The sequence below is a fragment of the Mirounga leonina genome, unplaced genomic scaffold (assembly GCF_011800145.1).
Source record: "Mirounga leonina isolate KUSES-001 unplaced genomic scaffold, KU_Mleo_1.0 Mir_154, whole genome shotgun sequence".
Lineage (NCBI taxonomy): Eukaryota > Metazoa > Chordata > Mammalia > Carnivora > Phocidae > Mirounga > Mirounga leonina.
This window is the reverse complement of record NW_023270389.1, coordinates 14,725,025-14,752,896: the sequence shown is the minus strand read 5'-3', so window position 1 is coordinate 14,752,896 and position 27,872 is coordinate 14,725,025. Positions and strand designations below refer to the sequence as shown.

The following is a 27,872-nucleotide window of genomic DNA, read 5'->3' as shown; positions in this document are numbered from 1 at the left end:
CTGATTAACCTATGATCACTGGATCTTCCTTACAAAAATATGGACTAGTTTATTGGAAAAAAAAAAAAAAGACTAAAACTCAAATATCGGGGCACCTTGGTGGCTCAGTTGGTTAAGCGTCTGCCTTCAACTCAGTTTGTGATCTCAGGGTCCTGGGATTGAGCCCTGCATCTGGGCTCCCTTCTTCAGTGGGGAGTCTGCTTCTCCCTCTCCCTCTGCCTCTCCCCCTGCTCTTGCGCTCTCTCTCTCTCTCTCAGATAAAAAAAATAGTCTTAAAAAAAATAAAAAAGAATAAAACTCAAATATCCTGACATCCAGTCCAACAGTCCCTAAATGTACCCATTAAAATTTGCATATGAATGCCTATAGTAAACACTAAGTGTGAGGCACTACTTTATGTGTTTTACAGATATGAACCTCATTTGGCAGATGAGAGAATTAAAGCGCTGAGACAAGAGGTTACATACCCAAAATCATGTAACTAACAAGTGCCTGAGCCAGAATGCGAACCCAGGCACTCTGGTTCCAAAATCCATGCTCTTAACTATGATGCAATGCTGCTGGACTCCAATCTTTTAAAAGTAATTAACTAAGTGTTGTTTGGAATAGAAATAAAAAAATGAAATTCCTATCTTCTGAGAGTGTGCTTTGTGTAGCTGTCGTTGTTGCTATTGTTGCTGGTTGGAAAGAAAATCTTGATGCCTTGGAGCAGTAAGGTAAGGGTGGATCTTGGCATTGTCTTTTGCTGTTCTCAGACTTACGGTACAAGGGCAGCTGCGGGACAGGATAGGGTTGCTTTTGGGGAATGGAATCTCTCAACACCTCAAAAAGAAATCCCTCAACTTGTCTCTGTACCACTATGGTTTGGGGCCAGTTTAATTCCACAGAAACCAAACAGACCATGTCACCAAAGCAACAGGTATCAGGTTGTAAACAATGCATTTTAAAGATCCCAAAATAATGCTATTGTTCATGATGGGAGAAAAAAGTAATCCATACTCAGCCGGGTGTGTTCTGAAATGCACTTAAGAAGGGAATAAGTGTCTAATAAAAACACACTCACTGATGAAGATGATGGAGAATACAAATATCTCTCCATCCAGGGTAACCAGAAATTCAATGTTTTTTAGCTTTGATGTGATGACATCTTCTTGGAAAAGGCAACTAGGCCTTTTGCAGACCCTACGTGATGTGTGCAGCCACTGCATCTCAGTTTTTAAGCTTCGATGGAGTAGGGATGGTATCACAGGAGTATTTATAAAAAAGCTCAAAGAACACCACCACCACAAGAAAGATGTTACATCTGAGCTAACCATTGCCCCCAAATGTGCTGTGCTCAGTATTCAACATCAACATTCACATGTTTTTTCTCTACCTACATATTCTGAACAACTTTGATGAGTTTGCTTCTCTCTTTTTTAACACATATGACTAAAAAACAGTTGGTGAACAAAATACTTTAGGTGAAAGAAAGAAATGCTAACAAAAATCTAATGCAGCCACTATTTTTTAATAGAAATGTACATTTTGCAGTGGCAGTTATCAAATGGTACAAGCAGTCCATATGGCAAGTACAGCGGCATTAGGATCATATCCTACATGACAAAGCACCTGCTGCCTCTTTCTTAATTTTTTTAAAATTTTTTAACTAATCTCTACACCCAATGTGGGGCTCAAACTCACAAGATCAAGAGTCACATGCTCTTCCAACTGAGCCACCCTGGCACTCCAAAAGCAACTGACTCTTAAATACGAATTTGATTTCAGAGCTTTCCTTGCACCTTCAACAAGTAAAAGCAAGCACATCTTTTCCTGATATTGTCCTTAAATGCTTCTGTTCTTGAATGCCATCAATGTGCCAAGAACTTTGTCAGAAATGAGATATTGGTATTGGAGACTTCCTTCGCTCAAGATCGAGTTGATGTATTCACAGTATGTGTCTGCATTCTCCAAAGTTGATACAGAGTTGGGGGAAATCCTGCAGGACACAATGATGGTAACTGCTCTGTACTTAAACTGCAGGAGGCAGTATAACAATGATTATAAGATAGGAGTCAACTTGGATTCAAGTGCTGGTTCCACCATTTTCTGCAGGAGTCAGGGCAAGCGTTTCCTTCTTCAGGAATGAAATGGTAATGGGTCACACCAATGGATACTTTTATGGCATTGCTGTGAAAATCAAATGAGATCATGTATTCAAGGTGCTGAGCAGAGTGCCTGACACAGAAGGTGCATTGATTCTCAACAAGAATTACAACATTATAATTATACTAGGGAAGGGATTCAGGAAGCAGAAGAGCTAAAGGGGCTCTATAAGTGGCCAGGAGCTAGTGCTCAGTGCAGAAATAAGGAAATGCGAGGCAGAGAATCTCTTCCCGCCTGGTGCAAGGAAGCCAAAAGGCATAGACCTGATTGATGTCCACATCACAGGCACATTATAAGAAGTACAAGCAAACAAATATTCAAAAGACCATAACCACTAATTACCCCAAGGGTCAGGGAGCTCAGACGGGACTGCTAACTGGATGCAGAGTAAAACAAGGAACACCAGGTGAGAACCACGAAAGTTCCCAACTTGCTGTTTTGGTGCCTAAAGATTTTCCTCTCTGAAACAAAACCCCCGCACTTGACTGCCCGCTATGATAGGGACTGCAGAGAAGTGCCTGGCATTTCCTCTGGGAGGAAGAGCATAGAAGGAAACATAGTGGGGGGTGGGGGGTGTCTTCCTGTGTGCTGATGGTCCAGGAGAGGTAGGGCAGGGGATGCCTCCTCCAAGGGAATACTTGCTTAGCTCTCACTCCTTCACGGAACAGCAGGGGCGGACAAGTTTTTTCCTTAAAGGCCCAGATAGTTAAATATTTCAGCTTCAAAGGCCATTCAGTCTCTACTGTGACTCCCCAGCAATCTGGTAGAAGCATAAAAGCAACCACTGACAACACAAGAAAGGGCGTGACTGGGTTCCAAACTTTCTTTAGCAAAATGATTCTGGCCCTGGGCCTTGGTTTAGGGATCTCTGGTCTAAAAACATATGGACAAAAGGCTGCAATGATACAAAATACTTTACAGTCTACCCATTATTTCCTTTCTTACTTACAATCCTGTAAAGTAGCTTCCTACAAGTTAGTTACAAACATTACAAAAGAAATCTTAGTAAATTGGTAATATTCCAGAAGAACAAATGGAGGGCTTTCGCTTTAAATATCTATAAAATTTGAAATTGTTCTCCATATAAAATATGATCTGAAGACTCTGGGGGACAGTGAGGGCGTTCCAGAAGCAAGGAGGTACCTTGGGAGTAGTGAAGATGCTTTAGAGGCAAAAGGAAAAGGAAAGGTGCAATCAAGGACAAAATCTTGGGCTAGATTCATTCCTTTGAAGATTCCTGTACTTGTCTCTGATCTTCTTCAAATGAAAACTATGTTAATAGTTTGCACTGAAAAATGAATATCAGAAAGTAGACTTGGCTCTGCTTTCAGATTCACTGTAAAGGTACATTCAGATTTCAAGCTCTAAATTCTAAATTAATCAAAAATTCCTGTGTACTAAATCCTCCTCTTTCCTTTTTGTATTATTACTTGGCTGTACCTTTTTTTAATTAATTAACTAATTAATTAATTTGGGGGGGCAGAGGGAGAGGGAGAGAATCCCAAGCAGGCTCCATACCCAGCAGGGTGCTGACATGGGGCTCGATCTCACAACACTGGGATCCATGACCTGAGCCGAAATCGAGTCAGATGCTTACCCAACTGAGCCACCCAGGCCCCCCTCAGCTATGCCTTTATTAAAAAGTATAGTAGAATATGGTTGTTTCTTTTTGTTCAAACCAAAATAAAACAAGATTTAACAATGAATCATGGAACACTACATCAAAAACTAATGATGTAATATTCGGTGATTAACATAACATAATAATAAAAAAATAAAATAAAATAAAATAAAACAAGATTTAATCCCAAAGAATATAGTTTTTTCTTTAAAAATACAGATCCATTCATATAATCCTGCCCCCCCTTCTTCTGACTACTACTCATCATAAAAAAGAAAGAGTTGCCCTCTGTTGCAGTCACAAAGTTTATGCAAGTGGTTAATCACCGTCACATCAAAACGAGAAGAAATAAGCCTCTTTCCTTCTAAACTCAAGAATTAAAGAGTCAGGGAGGTGTTATCACTGGTGGTTGTGGAGGTACATTTGGGGATCAATCTAAAACTAACAACTAAAAATCCAGCAGTGAAATGAGTGTCAGAAGATAAAAATCCAGGGAACTGAGATAATAGATATGATGGTACTGAAGAATTGAACTCTCACACTTCATATACAGGGGGGTTCTAAAAATGAATTATAAAAAGAAAAAATAGATCTTTTTAAGGCTTACTTCTGTCTCCTTTTTTAAAAAGCCTTCAATATTATCTAATCATAACTTTGGGAATATTCTTAATTCCCCATTTTTATTTTATTTTATCAACTTAATGGAAAATTTTGCCCATGGGCTAAAATCTCTCAAGAAAAATTCAGTCTAAAATTATTCAATGCTTTAAAAGCTTTAAAAAATATGCAAGTCAGGGTATTGAGAGGTAAAGAGCACAGGCTCTGGGTTTAGGTTGCCTGAGACCCAATTGGGTTTGGCCCATTACTTCTCTGTGCCTCAAGTTCCACATATATATATAAATAAGATACTCTAAGAATACTATAATAGTAGCATCTACTTCCTCAGGATAATGGAAGAATTAAATAGGACAATCAATGTAAATCACTTAGAACAATGTATGGCACAGTGCAAAAAACTGATACAGTCATTATTATTATGACAAACTAATGAATTCCTCATCTATTATTATTGGTAAAGGCATGGTATGCAACCCAAGAGGCTGAAAACAACTATTTACATTGTCCACATATGTAATTATTTATGGACAGCCTAACGAGGTAAAAGATTAGAACTTCAAATTCAGGGAGTTATTTGATACCCCTCAAAAATGTTTAAACATTCACCTTCACATTCATTAGGATGGCCACTCTCAAAAAAAAGAAAAAAAGAAGGAAATAACAAGTGCCCAAAAGGACACAGAGAAATTGAAACCATTGTGCGCTGTCACTGGGAAAGTAAAATGATGCCGCCATTACAGAAAGCCAGTCAGTATGAAGGTTCCTCAAAAAATTAAAAGCAGAATTACCATATGATCCAGCAATTCCACTTCTGGGTATATATCCAAGAAATTGAAAACAGGATCTCAAAGAGCTATTCCTACACCCATGTTCACTACAGCATTATTCACAATAGCTGAGAGGCGGTAACAACCTACTGTCTTTTGATGGATGAATGGATAAAGCAAGTTTGGTATAGACTTATAATGGGATATGATTCAGCTTTAAAAAAGAAGGAAATCCTGTCATATATTACAACATGGATAACCTGGACATTTTGCTAACTGAAATAAGCCAATCACAAAAAGACAAACACTACATTACTCGAATATGGGAGGTCAAAGTGGGTCAAACTCATCAAAAGTACAAAAATGGTTCCCAGAGGCTGAGGGAGAAGGAAATGGGGAGTTATTTGGCGTAGAGTTTCAGGTTTGCAAGATAAAAAAGTTTTAAAGATCTGGTGCACAATAATGTGCATATAGTTAACACTAATATACTGTACACTTAAAAATAGTTAAGATGGAAATTTTTATGTTCTGTGTTTATGTCATGTGCATTTTTTGGTATGTGTATTTTATGTTATGTGATTTTTACCACTAAAAGAAAATAAATATTAAAAGAAATAAATATTTAAACATCATTTCTTTTAAATGTAAACATTTAAACTTTTAGTGTCAACTATAATACTTTGCCAGCATCTTTTACCTAATTTTGCTTTTACATGAAACTTTTTAAAAAATTGTCTAAGTGAGGGACACCTGGGCGGCTCAGTTGGTTAAGCATCTGCCTTCGGCTCAGGTCATGATCCCAGGGTCCTGGAATCGAGTCCCACATCGGGCTCCCTGCTCAGTAGGGAGTCTACTTCTCCCTCTGCCTGCTGCTCCCCCTGCTTTTGCTCTCTCTCTCTCTGACAAATAAATGAATAAAATCTTAAAAAAAAAAAAAAAGTCTAAGTGAGCTCCAATGACTAGGCCTTCACATTGTTGAATCCCATTATCAACAACTTCAAAAGAAAGTAAATTAATGCAATGTGTATACTTTATCACATCTAAGATAGTATCTAAGTTTATCAAGTAATATATCAGATAAATGAACCACTGCCCTTTAACAGTAAATAAAAAAAGTTCTGACCCAGGCCATGAAACCCCACCCTGACGTTCCTCACAACCAGCCTCACAGCCTCTAAAACTTGAATTTTAAAACAAGTTATTGATGTTTCCTTTCCTGGGGGCCGAAAAAATCATATTGAGACATAGGCTTCTACAATAAATTACCAAAGTGACCCACATTCACATCAGTAGGAACCTGAAAGGGGCGCCTGGGTGGCTCAGTTGGTTAAGCATCCGACTCTTGATCTCAGCTCAGGTCTTGATCTCAGGGTCATGAGTTCAAGCCCCATATTGGGCTCCAACCTGGGCATGGAGCCTACTTAAAAAACAACAACAACAACAACAACAAAACACAACAGGAACCTGAAATAACAGAACTCTCATCACTCATTTTTTGCCTTCTTTCCTACCTTTAGGGTGAACGTTGTCATTTACTGTACCTGAATTTAGCCATAACCAATTCTGTGTTTACTGGAAGGATCTTATCATGTAATTACTTTAACGTAGGCATAAAAACACGCATTTTGAAAATGATAAAGCAGAGGGTATCATTCCTACTATAGCTACTAAGGCTATTCTAACAAGGTAATTTATCAGTTGTTTCTCTGAACAGCCTTATTTGTCAGGGCTTGGTTCTGGGTCAAAAGTGAAGAAGAATGAAAGAATGAAAGCTATCAGAATGGAAAAAGAAGCCCTGATACCTTTGCGGGGCAGTTTATCTAGCAACCAAAAAACAACCTCCAGGCCTTCGTTAAATAGTCATCAGATAACACTAGGGTGACCAGGGTGGCAGGTCCTCAGAAGAAAATCCACCAGTCTGCAAGCCGAGTATCACAGCCACATCCCACTTCCTTAGAAGTCCATCACAAATGTAAAAATCTACCTTGCTAAAAGACAGGAAAGCAAATGGCATTTTTTAAGGATTAATTGGAACTGATCCTTGAAGTCCCTCAGGCTTGAGCATGTAAACTACATCAAGCCCTTCTCAACCGTTACTTGCCAGGAAGAGGGTTAGTGTGGAGTGCTGGGAGGCGTTTCAGATTTGACAAGTGGTAGGCTGGGGCAGGCTAAGAAAAGAAAATTACTCACCAACAGAATCCTTAGAAGAAATGGCAATGCACATGCTTCCTTCCCATAAGAGGGTGACTGAATCAGGAACAGGCTTGGGTGGCACAGGTGGGTCACCATATGAGATGTTGCCCCATTGGAGCCAGACAGAGTCCCTGGCCTCTTGCCACAATCAGCACCCTTCCTTCCATGCTGCTACTTCTGAGGACATTAGCTCAGGTGAACCATGGGAAACTGACTGTATTTTCTGAGTGCAGAGGGTGTATTCAAGAAAGGAAGTTTACAAAAATAAAGGAGAGCATAGCCTCTTAAGTATGCGTATGTACAGATAATCCAGAATTACATGCTTATTTTTTCTGATTCTATAATGTAGGCCATATCAGAGTAGAATCAAAGGAGAATATATTAATGCTACAGATACATCAGAACTTTAGTTAAAGTATAAAGATAGAGCTAAGTTTTAAAGATTACTAAAAAACAGGACACCTGGGTAGCTCAGTTGGTTAAGCAGCTGCCTTGGGCTGAGGTCATGATCTCAGGGTCCTGGAATCGAGTCCTGCATCAGGCTCCTTGCTCAGTGGGGAGTCTGCTTCTCCCTCTGCCTGCCATTCCCCCTGCTTGTGCACTCTCTTTCTCTCTCTCGCTGACAAATAAATAAATAAAATCTTTTTAAAAAATAATAAAGATTACTAAAAAGTTTGTCCTTCTATTAATTGTAACTATTGTACTTTCAAAAATTAGTGCTACTATTACTACAAATGTCCTTTTTTAAATGAATAAAAATAGGGGCGCCTGGGTGGTTCAGTCGGTTAAGCATCTAACTTGATTTCAGCTCAGGTCATGATCTCAGGGTTGTGAGATAGAGCCCTGCACTGGGCTGAGGTGCTGGGCATGGAGACTGCTTGAGATTCTCTCTCTCCCTCTCCCTCTGTCCCTACCCCCTCCCTCTCTAAATAAATAAATAAATAAATAAATAAATAAATAAATAAATAAAAATATAATGTAATGTAATCTGGCAGAGGAACATATAATGCATACTATCACCTCTTCCCAATCACTGTGAAATAACATAGACAGTAGGAAAGTGTCACTCATTTTGCAAATTGCTAGGAAAGCAAATTTTGTCTGCCTAATTCGACAAATTAATAAATCTCAGTAATTTGAGATTATATAAATTATATAAACTATAGTTGGACATTTTACCACAGCATAAAAAGTTTCACTGAAAATTCATCTCCTCCCTGAATGCCATTGGCAAAAACCCCTTACAGAGAACAGGTTCTTAGCCACTGTCACCCAACTGGTAAACTTTCCTTATGAGTCAACAGTTACAATAATATGTCGATTTTAAATGACTTTATACAGTAACATAATGAAGAGTTTAAAAAAACATGTAAATGACACCAGAGATTGTCGTGTCACAAACTTGAGTTCCTAATATCTTTTTCAGACAAAAACATCATGAGGGTGGTTAAATACTCTATTTTCTTTGATCAAAGATCAACCATGCAATTTAATCTCTGAAAATAATCAGCCTTTATTTTATACGACCCAAGATCCAACTTTTTGTCAGCCACCCTAAATGTTACTTTATTTTAATTTACATTGATTCTGCTTTCCAATTACCTAGCTAATACACATGAATATGACATAGTGAACAATGACAAGAGACTAGAAAAATCTGATCCCTGAAAAAGTAAAAACATTCTGAAAACTGAGATAACACACTTACGAGGTCATCGTGATAAAGAACTTGCTTCCAGTTTAAACAAATGATACGCATGCAAAGTTGCTTAAAGAAGTCCTCCAGATGAAAATCTTGGTAGTCAAGATTGCCTACCAGGAAGATACATTGGGGTGTTTGGGTCTGCCAGCAGTCCAATCGAGCCCTAGTCATGTTTTTGTATGGCCCCAAGGCTCAGAGTGGTTTTTATATTCTTAAACAGCTTAAAAAATAAAACAAAGCCAAGTAGAGTATATGACACAGAAGGCATGTGACCCACTGATACTAAGATATTTACTCTCTGGCTCTACAAAGACCTCAGGAGTGGTGACAGTTTAGGTCCATTCCTAAAAGTCAGAACAAACCAGGGAAAAGACATCACTACTCATTTATCCCAAGAAGTGGGTTCATTAAGTCAAAACTGAAAGAGATGAATCTGTAAACTATGCTGTTTCCTAAAACATCCATTCACATACTACATACTCTCTACCACCAAAGAGAGTACGTAATACTAAATTTTACTATTAAAATAAACACTGATGTTAACAATTAAAATAGCAGGAGTATAGCATATCTGTCATTTATAATTTGGCAACATTCATGTATTTCTAAAAATCAGACAAAACTGCCATCAAATGCAAGAAAAAGTGGAAAAGTCAATTACACTTTAACAAAGCAAGCTCTGAGTTAGAGCAAATGAACTGTATACAATATTTTTTTTGTAAATATTAGTATCAATATTTAATTTAATCCTGCATCCAAACTGACCACCCCTGAGATTCGTCAAGTCAATTTAAACATTTCCATAGTATTTTGAGTTTTAATCTTAGAACATATTAGAGTTTTAAAGCAGCCATTTATAAACTAGGATAATTATTTTCTCTAAATACTATTTAAGTTAAATAGATAATATTTTATTATTTTCTTTTTAAGTTTCATAGGATATTCAGACACTCAATTTGTAAATTTCTTTTTCCTCCAGTGTTGCAAATATTCTGTTCTAAGACCAAAATAGCACATAATGGCAAAGAAAACGTGACACCCAGGAAAGATCCTCCAGGACTAGGCCGCCTCCTTCAGCAAAAGTCAGCAGTGTGGAAAAGAAGTCAGCACATCAGATCCACAGGCCATGCCCACAGCGTTACCAGATGGCTAGCAGGCAAATGCCTAATCTTTAACGCCCCTTGTTTCAGGTGATAGTTAGGCTCTTATCTGTGTCACCTTTAGACTCAGACAAAAAGAGCCCCCACCCGAAGGCCCTGGTCTTTAGAAGTCATTTACAATTCAAGGGCTCCTTTGACAGACTAAGGGGACAAGACCTGCTGGAGCCAACCCCCTTGTACTCCATGATCCCCAATACCTGGGACCCTCAAATTCTGTGGCCAAATCACCATAAGCCCCATTCCAAGGCCTGCATGGGCCTCTCCCTTGGGTCCATCCTCTGGAAGGTGCCCTGGACTGGACTGGACTGCTGGTGTGCACATTATGAGGCCCATGCATGGTCAAGGGGCAGCTGTTTAGAAGGGTCAATGGGCTGTGGACATGTGAGCAGGATGTCCACACTATGCACAGAACATGATGGGAGGTAGAGGGGAAGAGAGAAATGGGGTAGATTGTGGCTAAGGACTGATCTTCCTTCTACTACCTCTTGCTAACACAAAATTCGCATGAGTCTAAGAACTCAAAATGCAGAACTGACCTCCTAGGCCATTATGAAGGTATGTTTGTCCAATAAAAGAATAGAACATATGTTCCTTAGCAGTTTGTTATCTTGATTTATAAACTTCTAAGTATTATAATACATTATGTGGCTGACCATGGTACTCCTCTCTCAGGTCCCACAAATGTCCAGAGTGAACTTAGTCCTCATAATGGTCACTCCTACATCTCACGCTGCAAGGATGTCCTGCTACTTTATTCCTGAATCCCACATGTAAAGCTTAACTGGGAATCTGATATTTCAGGCAAGTTCTAGAATTCAGGCTCCTGTTCTGATTTACCCAGCTTCCCATGCATGGCCACAGGAAAAAAAAAAAAAAAGCTAATTGATCACCAAAAAACTATATAAAACTAATTGAATTTCCAGTCGGCCCACCTAAATGCCACCTAAAAGGGCACTATTATGAAGAATGGCTGCAGGGAGAAAGGGTTAATTATCACAGCATAAGGTGGACAACTGTGATCTGAGGAAGACTACACATCCTAGTTTAGCATCAAGGACACCCCTGTGCTGGAATATCTGAACCACCCAGTGCTTGAGTATCCTGGTCATATTGCCAATAGCAGTCGAAGTTAATAATTTATCGAGCTCTTAGTATGGGCCAGGTACTCTGATGGACATTCCCACTTGAGAAACAGAGGCACAGTGATATTAAGGTCTCTCAGCTCTAAGGGGCTGAGACTTAGGCATGGTTTTATATGAACCCAAAACCTATGCTATAATGGATATCTTAAAAAAAAAAAAAAAAAAGCCAAACCCTATTTTTTATTTTTTTAAGATTTTATTTATTTGGGGCGTCTGGGTGACTCAGTCATTAAGCATCTGCCTTTGGCTCAGGTCATGATCCCAGGGTCCTGGGATCGAGCCCCGCATCGGGCTCCCTGCTCCATGGGGAAAATTTATTTATTTATTTGACAGAGAGAGACACAGCAAGAGAGGGAACACAAGCAGGGAGAGTGGGAGAGGGAGAAGCAGGCTTCCCCGGGGAAGAAGGGAGCCCGATGCAGGGCTCGATCCCAGGACCCTGGGATCATGACCTGAGCCGAAGGCAGACACTTAATGACTGAGTCACCCAGGCGCCCCAAAACCATATTTTTTAAATATATAATTTCCTCTTCATAAAAGTGGGGGCAAAATAAAATGCCTCTCTCGCACAGAAATGAGCAGCTGAAATGGCTATGTCAGCCATACGAATATATATATAAATATTTATTTTCCATACTCTAATGGAGAAATAGAGGGAGCTACTATTTTGTATGTTAAATGATGAACTATGTATTGACATTCTGAGGGGAGCATATAAAGATATTTTCCTGCTCTTGCTTCCTTCACTAGAGTCCGGGGAAAACTCTTAATGAGAAGGTGCACACACAAAAAATTTCCCACTCATTTATGAATTGGGACTAACACTGGAATAAGAAAGAAATCAGAATACTGACATCACACACAGAGTAAAAAACCTAGAAAGTGGCAATGAAGTCACCGGTGCCCTTCTAACCCTGTCAGATGATAGGACTGTCAAAGTCTTCTAAAAAGTTTTTTGGTCAGCAGAAAAAACAAAACAAAAACACCCTGAATTTTCCCTAAGTGCTGACCTAATTCAATAGTTTTCCAATGATAACTTGGAAACAGTCAATAAATAAAATATGCCTTTCTGGTTGGCCTTCACTGAAATTTATGATTAATTGCCTTTCACAATTGGAATACCAAATTCATCTATGAAAAGAACAATTCTCATTACTTATTTTTTTTTAGAGAGAGAGAGCACACAGGGCAGGGAGGGGCAGAAGGAGAAAGGGAGAGAGAGAATCTCAAGAAGACTCCCTGCTGGGCATGGAGCCCGATGGGCTCAGTCTCATGACCCTGAGACCACAATCTGAGCAGAAACCAAGAGTCGGACGCTCAACCGACTAAGCCATCCAGGCACCCCTCATTACCCTTCTTAAGATGTGCTCTGGATCTATGTTATGTTCTTTTGGCTCTAAATTTAAGAAGTATTTTGCCCAACTTTTATAATTGATATTCATTATATATTGCATAATCAATCTTAAAAATAAATTATTATTAACAGGAAATAAAGAGTCTAAAGAGGCAATATTCCCCATGAATATGCCTTTGGATGCACAGGTCACTCAGTCATCAACAAGAGCACCAGCAGATGCTGGTGAGGCAGAAGCCACACTTACATAATGTCTGGATCTTAAGGGTTGTGAACCGGAGAAAGACTTGTTCTTAAGGGGAATTGCATAATCTCTTCTCATTCCCCGAAGAGCTGTAGGGGAGGGAAGGGAGAGACTACTATCTGTCAAGGAGAGTTTGGCTGCACTGCTGCCTCAAGGCATGAGAACAGACTCCAGGTCCCTTCAGCATCAGAATAAGAATCTATGATGATACAAGAGATTTCGGGCCACTTTCAGTATCTTTGGAGTTCAATCGCTATCGTACTTCGCTGCAAAAAGGAGGGGCTGTTCCAGTCTTCCTTACAATTACCACCCTAATTATTACATTATACTTTCACAATTTAATCCCTTTATTTGCCTCACTGCCTTTTTGGGGCTAAGTGAGCACCACGGTGTGATGCCTGCTGATGTAGCTAGCGGGGTAGCCTTACTGAGTGCTGCCCAGCTGCCAGCTACAAACACAGCCAGGTGGGCAGGTCCAGAGTGCTAATCTGGACAGTGACATCTCTGTCTCCTGCTCAAAATCCTTGAAAGTTGCTCTCTCCAATATGGAGTAAAACTGAGCACTATACATCAATGCCAAGAATCACCCTGTGCTTTGTTCTGTTAAGCTTTTGGTAGCATTTCAGCATCCTAAGGAATAATCAGGCATAGAATTCCAATTGCTCTATTCCAGTTACTGCTCAGTAAATAACTATTGCATAGCTATTAATATCTAAGCTATATGATTAAAAAAAAAAACTGCCAAGAAACTGTTTCATAGTTGTTCTATCTTTGGAAACAGGGACCAAGGAGTTTAACCACTGCCCCCGCACCCCCCGCCACCATCCTAAAAATTTGGTATTCCCTCAAGACAGGAGATGTATGTAGGGGAATTCACCTCAATGCACAAATGTTTGAGAACAAAGCTTTAATAAAATGTTGGTAAGATGCAGCTCCAGACAGCACCCTCATGTCTGGCTCACAGTAGGTTCTCAATAAATATTTGTTGAGTAAAGGGGAGTGGTTTTCATAGTGAGAATCTCTTGCTTATATCAGCATACACAGCATTTGTTAGTTTATCCCAAAATATTAGCTTTCTTCGTGTAGTTAATGCCAGAGCTGTATAAACTGAATAAACAAAATTGAATTACTAACAGTTTGAATTTTAGATACTCTTTTTTTTTTTAAAGATTTTATTTATTTATTTGAGAGAGAGAATGAGAGAGAGCACATGAGAGGGGGGAGGGCCAGAGGGAGAAGCAGACTCCCTGCCGAGCAGGGAGCCCGATGCGGGACTCGATCCAGGGACTCCAGGATCATGACCTGAGCCGAAGGCAGTCGCTTAACCGACTGAGCCACCCAGGCGCCCTTAGATACTCTTTAACAAAAGTATTCTAATACCTTTGGATGACAGCTAGTAAGAACCCCAAAATTTGAAAGGTGTTTTCATTCTCAAGTTTTACAATGTTAGTAAACAGGCTGAAGATATTTCTCAAATGCCCAAGAATGTAAGGAAGCTCCGCAGATTGACCACCATTGTTTTTACTCACTCACTCTACCTATGATTTCACATTTCATTTTACCCTTAAACACTCCATGAGGTAGGTATTAATGCCTTCAACTTACAGCTGAGAAAAAAGAAACGAAAGATCCAGTGGATGAAGGATTTTTCTAAGAAAATGCTAATAAAATATGGCAATGGTGAGCCATAAAATATGAAGATAGAGCCATTAAAATATTTAGGTAATTCATATGTACTTCATACTAACTTGGCTTGTGTTCGTCAGTTAAAATTCTTAAAGGCTATGAAAAAGTTAGGCTTAAATATCCACTCAATTTTGTAAGAGTAACGATGTCTTGAAAACCGGTGCCCCTTAAGTAAGCTCTTTAAGTGTGCCTTCATCAGCCACAAATCAAGGAAGCGATGTCACAGACAACGCAAAAGCAAATGGGAGACGGTACAACACATTCCACTAAGAACAGTAAGTGAAATCTTCAGTGCAGCTAATGGAGAAGACTTGCCCTCCCAGCTGCTCTTAAAAAAAAAAAAGTGGGAGATTACTCTATGTACACATAAAGGGTTTCATAATCACCTTTTGTTAAAACATTTAGAAGGATCAGAATTTAACAAACATAATCTCATGTGCACTTTAAAAATCAGTACATAATAAAGTTACTAAACTGATTTCAGTTACATCCAAGAAGGGACCGTTAGAGGACAATGGTCAGGCATGAGTGGTAAATCAGCAGCAACATGGGATATACAGCAGTGGTCCTCAAATCTGGGGGAACATCAGAATCACCTGGGGGGGTACACACAGATTGCTGGGCTCACCCCCAGAGATTCTATCGAGGTAATCTGGGATGGAGCCTGGGAATTTGCATTTTTAATAAATTCCCAGGTGATACTGAAACCGCTGGTTCACTGGCGCATACTTTGAGAAATACTTTTTTTTTTTTAAGATTTTATTTATTTATTTGAGAGAGAGAATGAGAGACAGAGAGCACGAGAGGGAAGAGGGTCAGAGGGAGAAGCAGACCCCCTGCTGAGCAGGGAGCCCGATGCGGGACTCGATCCCGGGACTCCAGGATCATGACCTGAGCCGAAGGCAGTCGCTTAACCAACTGAGCCACCCAGGCGCCCCAAGAAATACTTTATTCACAGAACACAGCACCGTAGAAGGCAGTGATTTTTAACCTTGGCTTTACAGAAGCATTAAGTAGGAAGCTTTCAAAACTCCATTCCCACCCTGCCCTGGCCACACCCAAAGCCAATTAACTAGGAATTGGGGGTAGGAGCCCTGGTATCAATATTTTTTCAGTCTCCAGGTGATGAGCTGGCAAGGATGAGAACCACTGATATGTGGGAAAACACACATGTATCCAAAAGTGCTTGTTAAGAAGAAAACATTTTGTAAACCACTGAGAATAGAATCACTGATGACCTGAGGATCCTCAATAAGCAATTATTCTTTCCTTTCCCTATATTCTCCAAAAGTGTATCATACAGGATCTACACAAGTAAAAATTATAATTTCCTGTGAGTCTATAGATCTATAGCGTTTAACATGAGTGGAGCTCTGTGTTTGTGGATTGCTAGCTGAAAGGAACACATATAAATTTCGGCCACATTTTTTCTACATTTATATTGTTATTTATAAATCTGAAAATCCGTAAGGGTTTGGGTATATGTTATATATGTTGCAGGTATATTCTATAATTAGGAATAATTTGGAAGACATTTTTACAAATTCATTAAAAAGGTGAGAGAAGTATATCCAACCACAGAGAAAGAAGGAAGGTAGTAGACAATTAAATTTGTTTAGAGTAGTGGTTCTAAAAGCATGGTCTCTGTACCAGCAATATCAGCATCACCTGGCAATTTGGTACAAATATAAATTCTTGGGGCGCCTGGGCGGCTCAGTCGTTAAGCGTCTGCCTTCGGCCTTCTGCGCTTTGAGCCCTGCATCAGGCTCCCTGCTCAGCGGGAAGCCTGCTTCTCCCTCTCCCACTCCCCCTGCTTGTGTTCCCTCTCTTTATTTATTTAAATAAATAAATAAAATCGTAAATAAATAAATACTTTAAAAAATACGTATGTAAATTCTTGGGCTTCTACTCCAGATGTGATGAGTGAGAATCTCTGGGGGTAGGGCCCAGTGATCTGCATTTTAACAGGATCGCAAGGTGATTTTGATGCACGCTCAAGTTTCAAAACCACTGCTCTAAATTATTTATTATTTCCACGCATCTGCAAGAAGAACCAAAGAGGCAAAAATACTACTGATCCAGTGTGTAGCTGTGTAGCTGCTATCCAGACCCACGTTGCTCTGATAACAGAGGTGCTTTTCTTAACCCAAAGCTCAATATCATTTCATCGTTAGAGTTTAATGGTGAAAGCAGAACTGATAGGAGGCCTATCTGGGAGAGTTTACTCTATAATTCCTCCACAAGCTCTTGTAACCTATTTCTACTTTGTACTCAAGACAGAATTAAGACTGTACAACTTGATTAACAAGGATAAGAACTAAGGAAAATCAACTAGCCAACCATCACGTGAGGCTGGAAGAGGGCAGGGGATTCCCAGGCGCAACACTAACCTTGAATCGTCCTCTTGAAGAATGCCTTGCAGGCTTCGCAGGATGCTACCCCATAGTGGTACCCAGAAGCGATGTCGCCACACACCAAACACAGCCTCTTGGGCATCGAGTTGAGCATGTATTCACACTTGGTCTGGGGGTCCTCGACAATGGTGCTGGAGCAGTCATCATACAGTTTCCTGACAGGCCCACTACCTCCTAGGATAGGAGCAGAAGGGTAGAGAGGTGGCGAGTCAAGTCCGTTCTGGTGGCCATTCATGGTTGAACTGTAGCTCCCACTGGCGTCCGAAGAGCCACCTGGGCTGTGGTGGTTGATGCTGTCCGTCAGGGAGGCCGGGCTGGAGGGTTCCGTCTTGATGAAGGACGAACAGCTGGAATCAATGTGTCGATCTTTGTTTGACATTCTGCAGAGAAGCCTGAGATGTAGGGAGATACAAAAGGAGAGAGAGAAAAAAAGGAGAAAGGGTCAAACCCGGAGACCAAAAGAGGTAGAAAGAAAGAGAAGATTAAAAAAAAAAAAAAAAAGAGGAAGTCAAAGGGAAGGATGAAAGGTGGAAAAAAAAAAAACCAGAAGAATTCATATGTTAAAGACATTGCTCTTTAAGAGCCCTGCCTAAGAGCTGGGAGTACACATCATTCATTCTCTACTCAATATCTCTTGTTCTACAAGAAGGTAATCAGCATAAGGGCATGACAGGGTTACATCAAAGTGCCCAGACAGGCCATAAACAAAACCTCTAATGGGTCCAATTCCTTTTATTTTTACCTTTCTCCTGGAGAACCACTGTCAATAGCTAAATCAACACTCTAGATTCTAAATTTACCCATGGAAGAGGAGTGATTTAAAAGTCCGTATCATTTCCAAAATTGGATCTATCCTCACTCTACTCTTCCCTTCCACGTTCTGATGCTGCCATCATTTTATTGCAAGCAGAATCCAACTTTTATTTCCAAGACTGAACAGATGATTCCTCAGCTCTGTAATTACTGTTTGTCAACACGCTTCCATAAGCATAACTGTGTCTTTTATTGATCTGACTAGGACACATAGGGAATATATCCTCAATCACTTTGCTTCTTTATTTAAATGGCTCTATTTCATAGCCATTTAGCAATAGAGAAAGACATCAAGTATAAAATTCCAGCCAATATGGAAGGATGATATCCTAGAGCCCACAAAACTTAGTGAAACGATCACCAACACTGATTAATACATATGTGCGTATGCCTGCACGTGTGATTTGCCATTGTTTAAGAGACGAATCAGGAAAAGCCATTTGAGCCTTCAGTATACCTGTAAGTCCATAAATCTGACACTTTGTATTATATTCAGCAAACTAGGAATGTATCACATTTTGTCATGAAAAATGAGATTTGTAGGGACGCCTGGGTGCCTCAGTCGTTAACCGTCTGCCTTCAGCTCAGGTCATGACCCAGGCTCCTGGGATCAAGCCCCGCATCGGGCTCCCTGCTCAGTGGGGAGCCTGCTTCTCACTCTCCCTCTGCCTGCCGCTCTCTCTCTCTCTCTCTCTCTCTGTCAAATAAATAAATAAAAATCTTAAAAAAAATGAGATTTGTGATGGTCCCTTCCCCCCTTTCGTCTAGTCTTTTAATATCAAACCTCCTAAAAGGAAATATGATGAGGCATCTAATCTGACAAACTATCTCTCTTATCTAGAAGAAACATACTGCCCTCTTTCTTTGTTGGACCTATGAGTGATTAAATTTCTGAAAAGGTAATTAGATGAAAAGATATAATTGGTCCTATTTTCTTTCCGATTAGCCATAGTGCAAAACCCCTTTTAGCAAAGTCTCTAAGAACATTCTGAGAGCCTGCTATAGAAACAAGAGGTGACAGTTGAGAAAGGGACTTAGCTAATTGCTTCCCAGTGGAAAGTTGATTTATAGGAATCCCACAGGGGTAATGGTCATTCACTAGAATTTGGGGGAGTAGTCACAATATAACCAAAGGGATGCAATTATCTCCACCACTATAAATCTAATGATATTTTATCATTGCCCAAATTTCATGTTCTCCTCCAGGTCCCCCTCCCCCCACTATCCTGTTCCTTTAAAGAAAAAATAAATAAGTAAATAAAAATTTCCTATTGGGGAAGTTCACTGAATTGTTCCAAGAAGGCTGTCTCAAAAGCAAAGCATCAAGAGCAAAAATTTGCCTCTTAACAAGTACACTGCACCTTGGGAATTTTGTTCTGCTTTCTAAAGTAAAACGGTATCAGGATGTGAAGAGTGCAAACAGGAAGAAGAAATCCACAAAAATATCTTCTCGCTTTCGCCCACCCACTTGTGTTGTCCTTTCCTCAAGAGCTAGCGAGAGAAAAACTATCCCCCTCGCCAGCCTGAACTACGGTGTCCTCTCCCCTCTGCATCTGCTGCCTTGTACCCGTCACTGTTAATGAGCGCTGTAATTAATAGATCGCTCTCCCTGTCTCCCTGCTTGCACTCTGGGCTAAGCACTTTTCCTCCAGTCAACGTTTGAAAGAAAGCGGGTCGGCACTGACTTACAGCAGCCCTGCGAATTCCTTTTAATTTAGAGCACTTACCCCACCACTTCACTTATTACCTTATAATTACTGGACTGCTCGCACATACATTATGATCTTGGACTAGAGTTAGAAGTTATTAGGGTACTAAAACATGGTTGCTCCCCTTTCCTCTCTCTGGCACTGAATTTCTCACAGCTATGACAATTAACTCTTTCACCATCTGCCCTCAAGGCACCATTTCTTTTTTTTTTTTTTTTTTCCTTTTTCCAGAGGAGAGTGGCTTGATCACAAAACATACCACGTCTTCTCCAGGCCCTCTTTCCCCCCTCTCTCTTTTCTTGTATCATCTGTGGTCAATTTCATCCCAATTTTCTTTCCCTCGGGCTTTTCCTCATGGACCTCTACAGTTGGCAGAACTCTTGATTAAGAAACAAGGCCAGGAATTGCTTTCCTGTTTATGGAAGGGTTATTTGCTAAGTCACCAAATGTTTACGTGTCAAATGCACGTTGTTAAAGTCCCTGAAAAATAGGGAGTCTGCAGCCAGCTGTCTCCTCCAAAATCTCAATCCGTGACTTTGCAATAGCCTTTACGGAAGCAAGGACGTTAGGAAGTGAAGTTGTTGGGGAAGTCTCTGGAAAGTGTCACTATCTTCTACACAAGGTCTGGCCAGTGTAGCTGTAAAAGAAACTGAGCAAACTGGATTTGTGCTGTAGGTTATATGTGTTTCTTTTCAGACAATGAGCTGCTTCCTTAATTAATACCTTTTGCCAAGTGGAAATAGGAACACTCAGAGTTGCCATTTGTCACTTACTGTGTGGCAGGCACTGACCTGAGCACTCTACTCATATTACCTCATTTAAACCTCAAGACAACCTTGTGAGGGAGGCATTCCTCTTCAGGAAATGGAGCCTCAGATGTCACACAATGTCCTGAAAGTCATAGAGTGAGTACGTGGGAATGTCAGGATTGGAACTCAGGTCCGATGCCAAAGTCCAGTGCAGAAATGTCATGAAGCCAACAGAGAATTTTTTTTAAAAAAAGCCAAGCAAGCAGGGGTAGAAGTGACACCACACACGGAGACCTACAACCTCCACAGCACCCCGATAAATGGAGAGGGACCGCGGTGGCCACTCCACCGGCCACAGGTCCGCCCCAGCTGAGTCACCTTCTCCAGTGCTAGGAGTGACACCTAAACAGAAATCTCTGAAAGAATACAGTTGTCTCCTAATTACTACTTAGCTCATTACACTGAACACTTCCTAGACACCATTACATTATACCCTAAAACTACAGCGGGGCTTAATTCTCTTCCTCTCTGTCTCTGAAATTCTACAGCTCTATTATTCAAGCCTGAAATATTCACAACTATCTATAAATTCAATTGTCAGCTGGTGGGTTTTATTCTAGACTTCACTTCAATCTAAAATTAGAGGCACTAAAATTCACATTAACTCTAAGAGGAAAATAGTGAATAAGACTTTATTTCAAAAGAACACCTTTTTGTCAGAAAGAGCCATTTTCAAGATGATGGCTTTATCTGTAGCCAAAGAGAATAAGCCCAATTCTACATTGTGCTGTTAATGCAGAAATTTTAGGTCACACTGGATTAATACAAATCTAGTTAAGAATTACGAATAGAAATAATATGTGTAGAAAAATATGGGAAATATTTATTTTAAAGCCTCAGTACATTTGCTTTTATTTTATTATTTGAAGAGAAATGATGAGAAGCACAAGGGAGCAAGACAAGAGACTTTCCAAAAAACTTCGGAGGAAACACCCTGAGAAAAAACTGGAGGGAGAAACAGCTATGTCGAAACCCACAGTTTGTTTCTGTATAAGAAACTAAATCTGAGGGATTTGGGTGCCTGCGTGGCTCAGTCGGTTAAGCGGTTGCCTTCAGCTCAGGTCATGATCCTGGGGTCCTGGGATAGAGCCCCATCTTGGGCTCCCTGCTCTGCGGAGAGCCTGCTTCTCCCTGTCCCTCTCCCTCTGCCTGCCGCTCTGCCTACTTGTGCTCTCATATCTCTCTGTCAAATAAATAAATAAAATCTTTTATAAATAAATAAATAAATAAATTAATTAATTAATTAATAAAAATTTGAGGGATTTAACAGCCTTCCTGAGGCCAGGGTGAGTCCAGTCCTCTATAAAGAGGCATTTTTGGCAAGGTTTGAGATACAGTCTCAGTAATCCTGATGATCATCCTTCCTAGCTTGGCTCAAGAGCCAGCAAGGGTAAAATTTACCTTTGGTGTTAGATACTAACAATCAGGCAAATACAACTTCTTACTTGCTGGACTATTTCAAAATGTAATTTTTGAAAGTTAATTAACTGTGTTAGATCCGTGAATGTATAGAGAGAAAGAAAGAATAAGAATCAATTAAAGTGGTTGCTGTAGGGGGAAAGAAGAAGATAATCTGTAAGTTAATATTCAATTTATATTATAATTATCAAGCTTAATTGTTTTCAGAGACTCTACCTAGATACAGGTAAATGTGCGACCTTAAATGAATCGCCCTGAGTTAGAATTTCCACGTGCATGCGTCCATGTCCAACCAAGGTGGTCTGCATTTCACAGCAGCTTAGCCAATACTTTTGTTAAATGCTGGCATAACAACAATGTCCCACAGTCACATATATATTATATGCTTTTCATCAACAGATAAGTTCTCCAGCAGCTGTATTTCATCCTTTAAATTTTATACAAACTCAAAACTATTTGCTACTTTATTTCCCTACTTAAAAAAAAATGGTGCATGAAATTCTCTTCAGGAACATATTATGCACAGGTCTTCTTTGGGTTTCCTAATTGTCAGACTAAGACAAGATTTTTTGAAACTTTTATTATACCCATGCCAAGGATAGACACCTTTTAATAAGCTAAATAAATGCCAACTAAAGAAGTCACTATTTTATTTTCTTCCTTGTCATCCTTAAGGGCCCCAAAAGGTACCCATCTTCATTATAAATTCCAAACACTTTATATCAATTTGTATCCAAAAATTTCAGGTAAGCACATTGAAGACAGCAAATCTGCAAGTTTACAAATAGGAGAGAGAAATAAGAGAGTCCTTAGCTTTCTTAGCAAATCACAGAATTTCAGGGTTGGAAAAGGTTTTCCGGTCCTGCTACCTAATCACTATCTATTCAAAATAGGAATGAATCTATGAGGACTGGCCAGTTTTCTACCTTCTGAAACCACCAGATTCAATATTTAAGTATTTTTATTTAAAGAAAAAAATAAAATATTAAAAAAATATATCAGCCTATAGGTTTGTTTTGTTTTAATGTGCTCAGAAGGAAACTTCCAAGACTTATGCCAAGCTCCCTGAGTCCCAGGCTTCAGAGTCCATGACCCCAGCAGCTCCCTTTGCAGCCTGAGTTACAACTTCAAGCGTCTACTTTACAGTGAGCTTTTTTTTTCTCCTGCTTCAACTAATTGCACTCTCGTAAAGTGGCAAAATGTGAATCACTTAGTAACAAAATGGGCACCAGCTGCTATTGTCAGAGAATGGTGATGCTGAAGAAAAGGGAAAGCAACCGAATGAAGTGTCATGTCAGAAATCAACGGTGCAACGTGTGATTTGAGAAAACATGACTACTTTACAGAGACAGGGTGTCATTATGGCATCACGGTAATACGATGCTTTGACAACTACTGGGTCTAACATATCATCATTGCATTAAGGTACACTGGCTTAGTTGGGGAAGGAAAAGAAAGGATTTTTTCTTTTAATAAGAAATATCTTAAGGTCTGCCTGGTTAACCTAACAAAAAGAGATCATTACTTGGAAGAATTGTAAATCCTGACCCACAATGCTCAGAAAGAATAAAACACACATGCACATATATGCACACACACTTCTGGATAATTTTAGGCCTTCTTTAATAAACCTTGAGGCCATCTAATGGAACAGATTTCTGCATAACAGGGATCTCAATCATTTAGTAATGCTGCTTCTTTGATTCTTCGAACAAATAACTTGCTCATTTAGTCTAAAAGAACTTACTCCATCAAGGACGAGAGTAAGCAAACAGCTTCCTGCAAAGCTGGTGCTTGAGATGCTGACAAGAAATGGGGCTCGGTGGTGTGGGGACAGAAAGCTAGCTCCTTAAAACATTATCAGGGCCTCCATCGAAGCTGAAAGCTCCCCTAATTCTGCAAAAGGCTGTGTATTACACCAAAAAAGGAAATTTAGGACAATAAACAAGAGACTTTTAACTGATTTCTGGATACTCATTGAATAGCAAGCACCCCCTGAAAATAACTGCATAGCTAAAGACAAAATCAAGACCTGGAAGGATCTTGCTGAAATCCCACCTGCTTTTAGGGTTCTAGAGTTCAGTGATCTTCTCTTTTGCAATTTTGATCTGACATCACACTAGGCTGACCATCCTGGTTTAAGCACCGAAATCCCACATCCTGGAAACCCCTCAGTGCCAGGTAAATCAGGAATGGCTGGCCATCCACTTTGACAGGTAGACTCTAGAACACCATACCTCCACCCTTGTTATATCTAAAGCAAAGGAAGGTAAAGGGAGAATCTTCATTTTCAGCAATGAAGACCCAGAAAACCGGCTGGAGAAATGTCCTAGTAAGAGCATGCAGCCTAACAAGACTGGGGGTGTTGTAAGCACATGTGTTAGAAAATACCTATAAATATACCAGCATCCCATTTCATCGTGCCATGCAAGCTGGAGGCCACTGCTGATCACCTTGTTAAGTTATCCAGACTATTTTAGATGTAGGAAATTGCAGTAGCTTCAATTTGTATTGCCAGATGATTTCTGGTGCTTCCTGGTTGATAAACTTTATTAATGGGAAAAGAAATGGTCCTGTGATATCACAATGTGTTGCACATTATGATTGTTGACAGTTTCTGTATTTAAGGATTCGATCTGATGCAGAGGCGCTTAGTAGTGTAATTTATCCTTAGCTTGTTTTCTTGGACCTATTTCAATCTAAGGATGAACATCCCTTGTTTATAGCTCTGAATACAGTAAGTGAGCTACTGGCAAATCAATAAAACTGTTAAATGCATAATAATGCTGGGTAATTGCATACATGACGTTTTGCATAATTAACTGAGCTTTAATATAATGGGCACTCATGTAATATAGAGTAGCTATAAGTCTATAAAATATACACCGTTTATATGAACCATGATTCTGCTTAAAACTCTGGCTAATCATCTACATCAGCTTTGAAGGAAGAGCTCTCCTCCACTGCCAAGTCCAAATCAATTCTTATGACATTACTTTATAACTAACATGATATTTAACTGATGATGGCTATTAGCTATTATACAGATTACATTCAAGAAGTGTAACAGTGGGGGGAAAATACCATTTAGCTTAAACAAACTTCTGCCATGTAATCAATATTATTGAGGCAAATTAAGTGTTTTAACAAGTGTGTATATTTGCCCTAATGCAGCTTAATTAACTATATCCTCACAAGTGCTCAACTCCATGACACCTATGGAAGTTAAAAGAGAATCTCAAGGGGCACCTGAGTGGCTCAGTCGTTAAGCGTCTGCCTTCAGCTCAGGTCATGATCCCAGGGTCCTGGGATTGAGCCCCACATCAGGCTCCCTACTCTGCAGGAAGCCTACTTCTCACTCTCCCACTCCCCCTGCTTGTGTTCCCTCTCTCGCTGTCTCTCTCTCTCTGTCAAATAAAATCTTTAAAAAAAAAAAAAAAGAGAGAGAGAATCTCAAGAAATGCCTAGTCAGAAATTCAAATGCACAACAGAAGCACAAACAAGCACAACTCCGAGCCCTAAGAATATTTCTTACCTTACACAAGTTACACTCCTGGGACCAAGAACCCTAAGGCCCAGAGGGATTTAAACAGTGTCCCCCACTCTCAACCCACTTGGGTAGCAACTGCCCATGTGGTGATCACGTCACTGTTCCCAGGGCAGAGTGAAACTGCCTCGGGCAAGAGGTGGGAACCACTGCTAGAAAAGAAGGTTATGATGGGGTAAAAACTGCATAAGATAAATCATCAAAATGAAGCTTACGATATATGCTGAATGTAACATTTATTCGGTCTTAGAGATTTACTACGCTCATGAGCAGACCTCCTCCGTAGTAAGCTTTCTAGAGAAAAGAAAGAGTCTCCTACTTCTACAAATCTCTGGTCTTTCAAACAGAAATATGGATCAATAAAGTTTGCTTGTGTTCAGACAATTCCGTTTTCAAGCAGTCAAGGAGCACACTGAAGAGAAAAAGCAGACACAACAGGAGAGGACTGACAGCTAAATGAAGACCTTCTGGCGGCATCTCACTAGAGGAGAAATAAACAGACATTCAACTCATAGACAGTCTATGCACTGATCTTTACAAATTACAATCGAATATAGATGCTTTACACACACACTCCAGCGATGGAGTTCACAGATCAAACCCAGGTCAATGAAAGCTCAGGCTGACTGAATTTCCCCTTCCCATTCTCTTTGCTACACTGAAACAGGAAATAGGAATGCTACCAGGAGTTGAGGCAAGAACACTGAGATCGTGGTATTGATGTCACCCTTTACTCGGTAAAGGGTGTTTTGTTTTGCAAAAGCAATTACAATGACCAATAAACCCACTGCCTTCACTTGCAGTGGAACTCGAAAACATACCTGAAACTGGGTGAATTGCAGTAGTGAGGAAATTTAAATACTAAGAAGGAATCGTTGTTGAAATAAAGGTTGTGCAGATATGGACACCTCTACACTAGACAGAGTCACAGCGCAACCAGATAATAAACCGCATCAGCCCCTCTTGGACAAGTGGCTGAACTATACTTACACTTTTAACTTAATAGCTTCGTCTGCAGTGGTTGACATCTAGATGCAAAGGCAGCTGGTCTTGGGTGATCTGTGAGGGCACGGGTTATGATTATATTCGGTTGGTATCATGTGTTGTTCGGCTGAAGTAGGGGAGTGGGGGGAGGCGTGGAAGAGGGGAAACTGCTAATTAATTAGTCCTAAATCCTCCCCTGCCCTCCGTTTTTGACCATTTCAGTGAGCTAGCTGCTTGAAGAGAAGGTGAAGTTGAAATACATGGACCACCATTTGCAGGTAAGGGAAAATAACATACATAAACACATATACCTAATCCAAGCCACAGAAACGACGAAGTTGTTGTTCTGTGGCAGAATTAGTTTCTTAAAAAGGGATTATTCAGCAGTGAGACAGCATCCAGTGAAGCCAAGGGAAGCCATCAACAAGCCTGGAGTTCAGACAGGAGGGACGTGCTTGTCACTTGTTACTCAAAGGCCCAAAAGCAAACATGCAGAGAAACATCCCTGAATCTTCTTTGCAATTCTGAAAAAAAACGAATTTAAAAAAAAAAAAAAAAGGTACTACACCAGGGTTCCCACCGCTTTGCTTGTCTTCTTTCCCCTTTCTCAGGAAACCCGGCTTCGTGTGGCACTTGGCGACGTTAGGCAAGTGGGTTCCAGCTCTGGATGTGGCTGTGTGACCCGAGGCCCGTCACTGTACCAGCTTCAGGGTCGTCACTTACTGACAGGATTCGCCCACACGCTTTCTAAAGTAACTTCCGCCATTTAAAAAAAAAATTCCTATCTTACTAAATAAAAACTTACTTAATAAATACCACACTGGTCTGTAACTCCGATTAGATCTGAGAGGAAGGGCTACTGCACTAACGCGCATCCCCCACACCTCCAGGTCTTTGGCGCTGGCTGCTCTCAGATACCATTGGGGGCCATGGCCGTGCTGCGCGTGCGCGTGCGCATGCGCGTGCGGGTGCACATGCGGGTGCGGGTGCGCATGCGGGTGCGCATGCGTGCTGCAGGCGGAGGCATAATCACAGAAACCACTTGCTGCGTAACAGCAACAACACTGAACTGAGGGATCGTTCCCAGTGGACCCCAAAAGGACAACTACAGCAGTGATGATTTTGGGGGGGGGACTGGGGAGCAGGACTCTTGGTTTTTCCTAGAAGTGGTTCTCTTTTTGCTCATTACATTTTTGGTGGGAGGCGTTGGCGGAAAGGGGCAATTCCCTGCAATCAGTGTTTAAGTGAATGTTTGTCCCAGTGTGTGACACCACGCTGTCAGCAAGCAGCAGGGCGCCGCTGAGTTGTTACTACATTTGATTTGACTGCCAGTAGGAAGCTTCATTTCTACCAACTGTTAGTTGCTCGCTCAAAGAATCTTCTCTTCATTTCTGGAGTGATTTTTTTTTCTCCCCCCTCTCTTCTATTTCCTTTTCCTTGATATGTGGTAAGCCCAAATGCCACGTGGATTTGTAAGAGAAAACGTGAGTTCTTGTCTCCTGAGCTTGTCAGACCTGAGGACCTGGACGTAAAGGGTCCAAGCGA

The 27,872-nt window shown here is 40.4% G+C and overlaps 1 protein-coding gene across 4 annotated transcripts in view; it reads right to left on the bottom strand.

Annotated features, from left to right (window-relative positions):
- Positions 1–27,872, bottom strand: part of ESRRG (estrogen related receptor gamma) — a 568,127-nt gene that overhangs the window by 163,115 nt on the left and 377,140 nt on the right. For 3 of the 4 annotated variants that reach the window (XM_035010128.1, XM_035010129.1, XM_035010126.1), the window contains one exon: positions 17,023–17,438. In XM_035010128.1, the coding sequence (XP_034866019.1) occupies positions 17,023–17,425 (403 nt within the window). In that variant the 5' untranslated portion in view covers positions 17,426–17,438. Of the gene's footprint in view, positions 1–17,022; positions 17,439–26,333; positions 26,406–27,872 lie in introns of those variants that run through there. The other variant, XM_035010127.1, reaches the window with a different exon arrangement.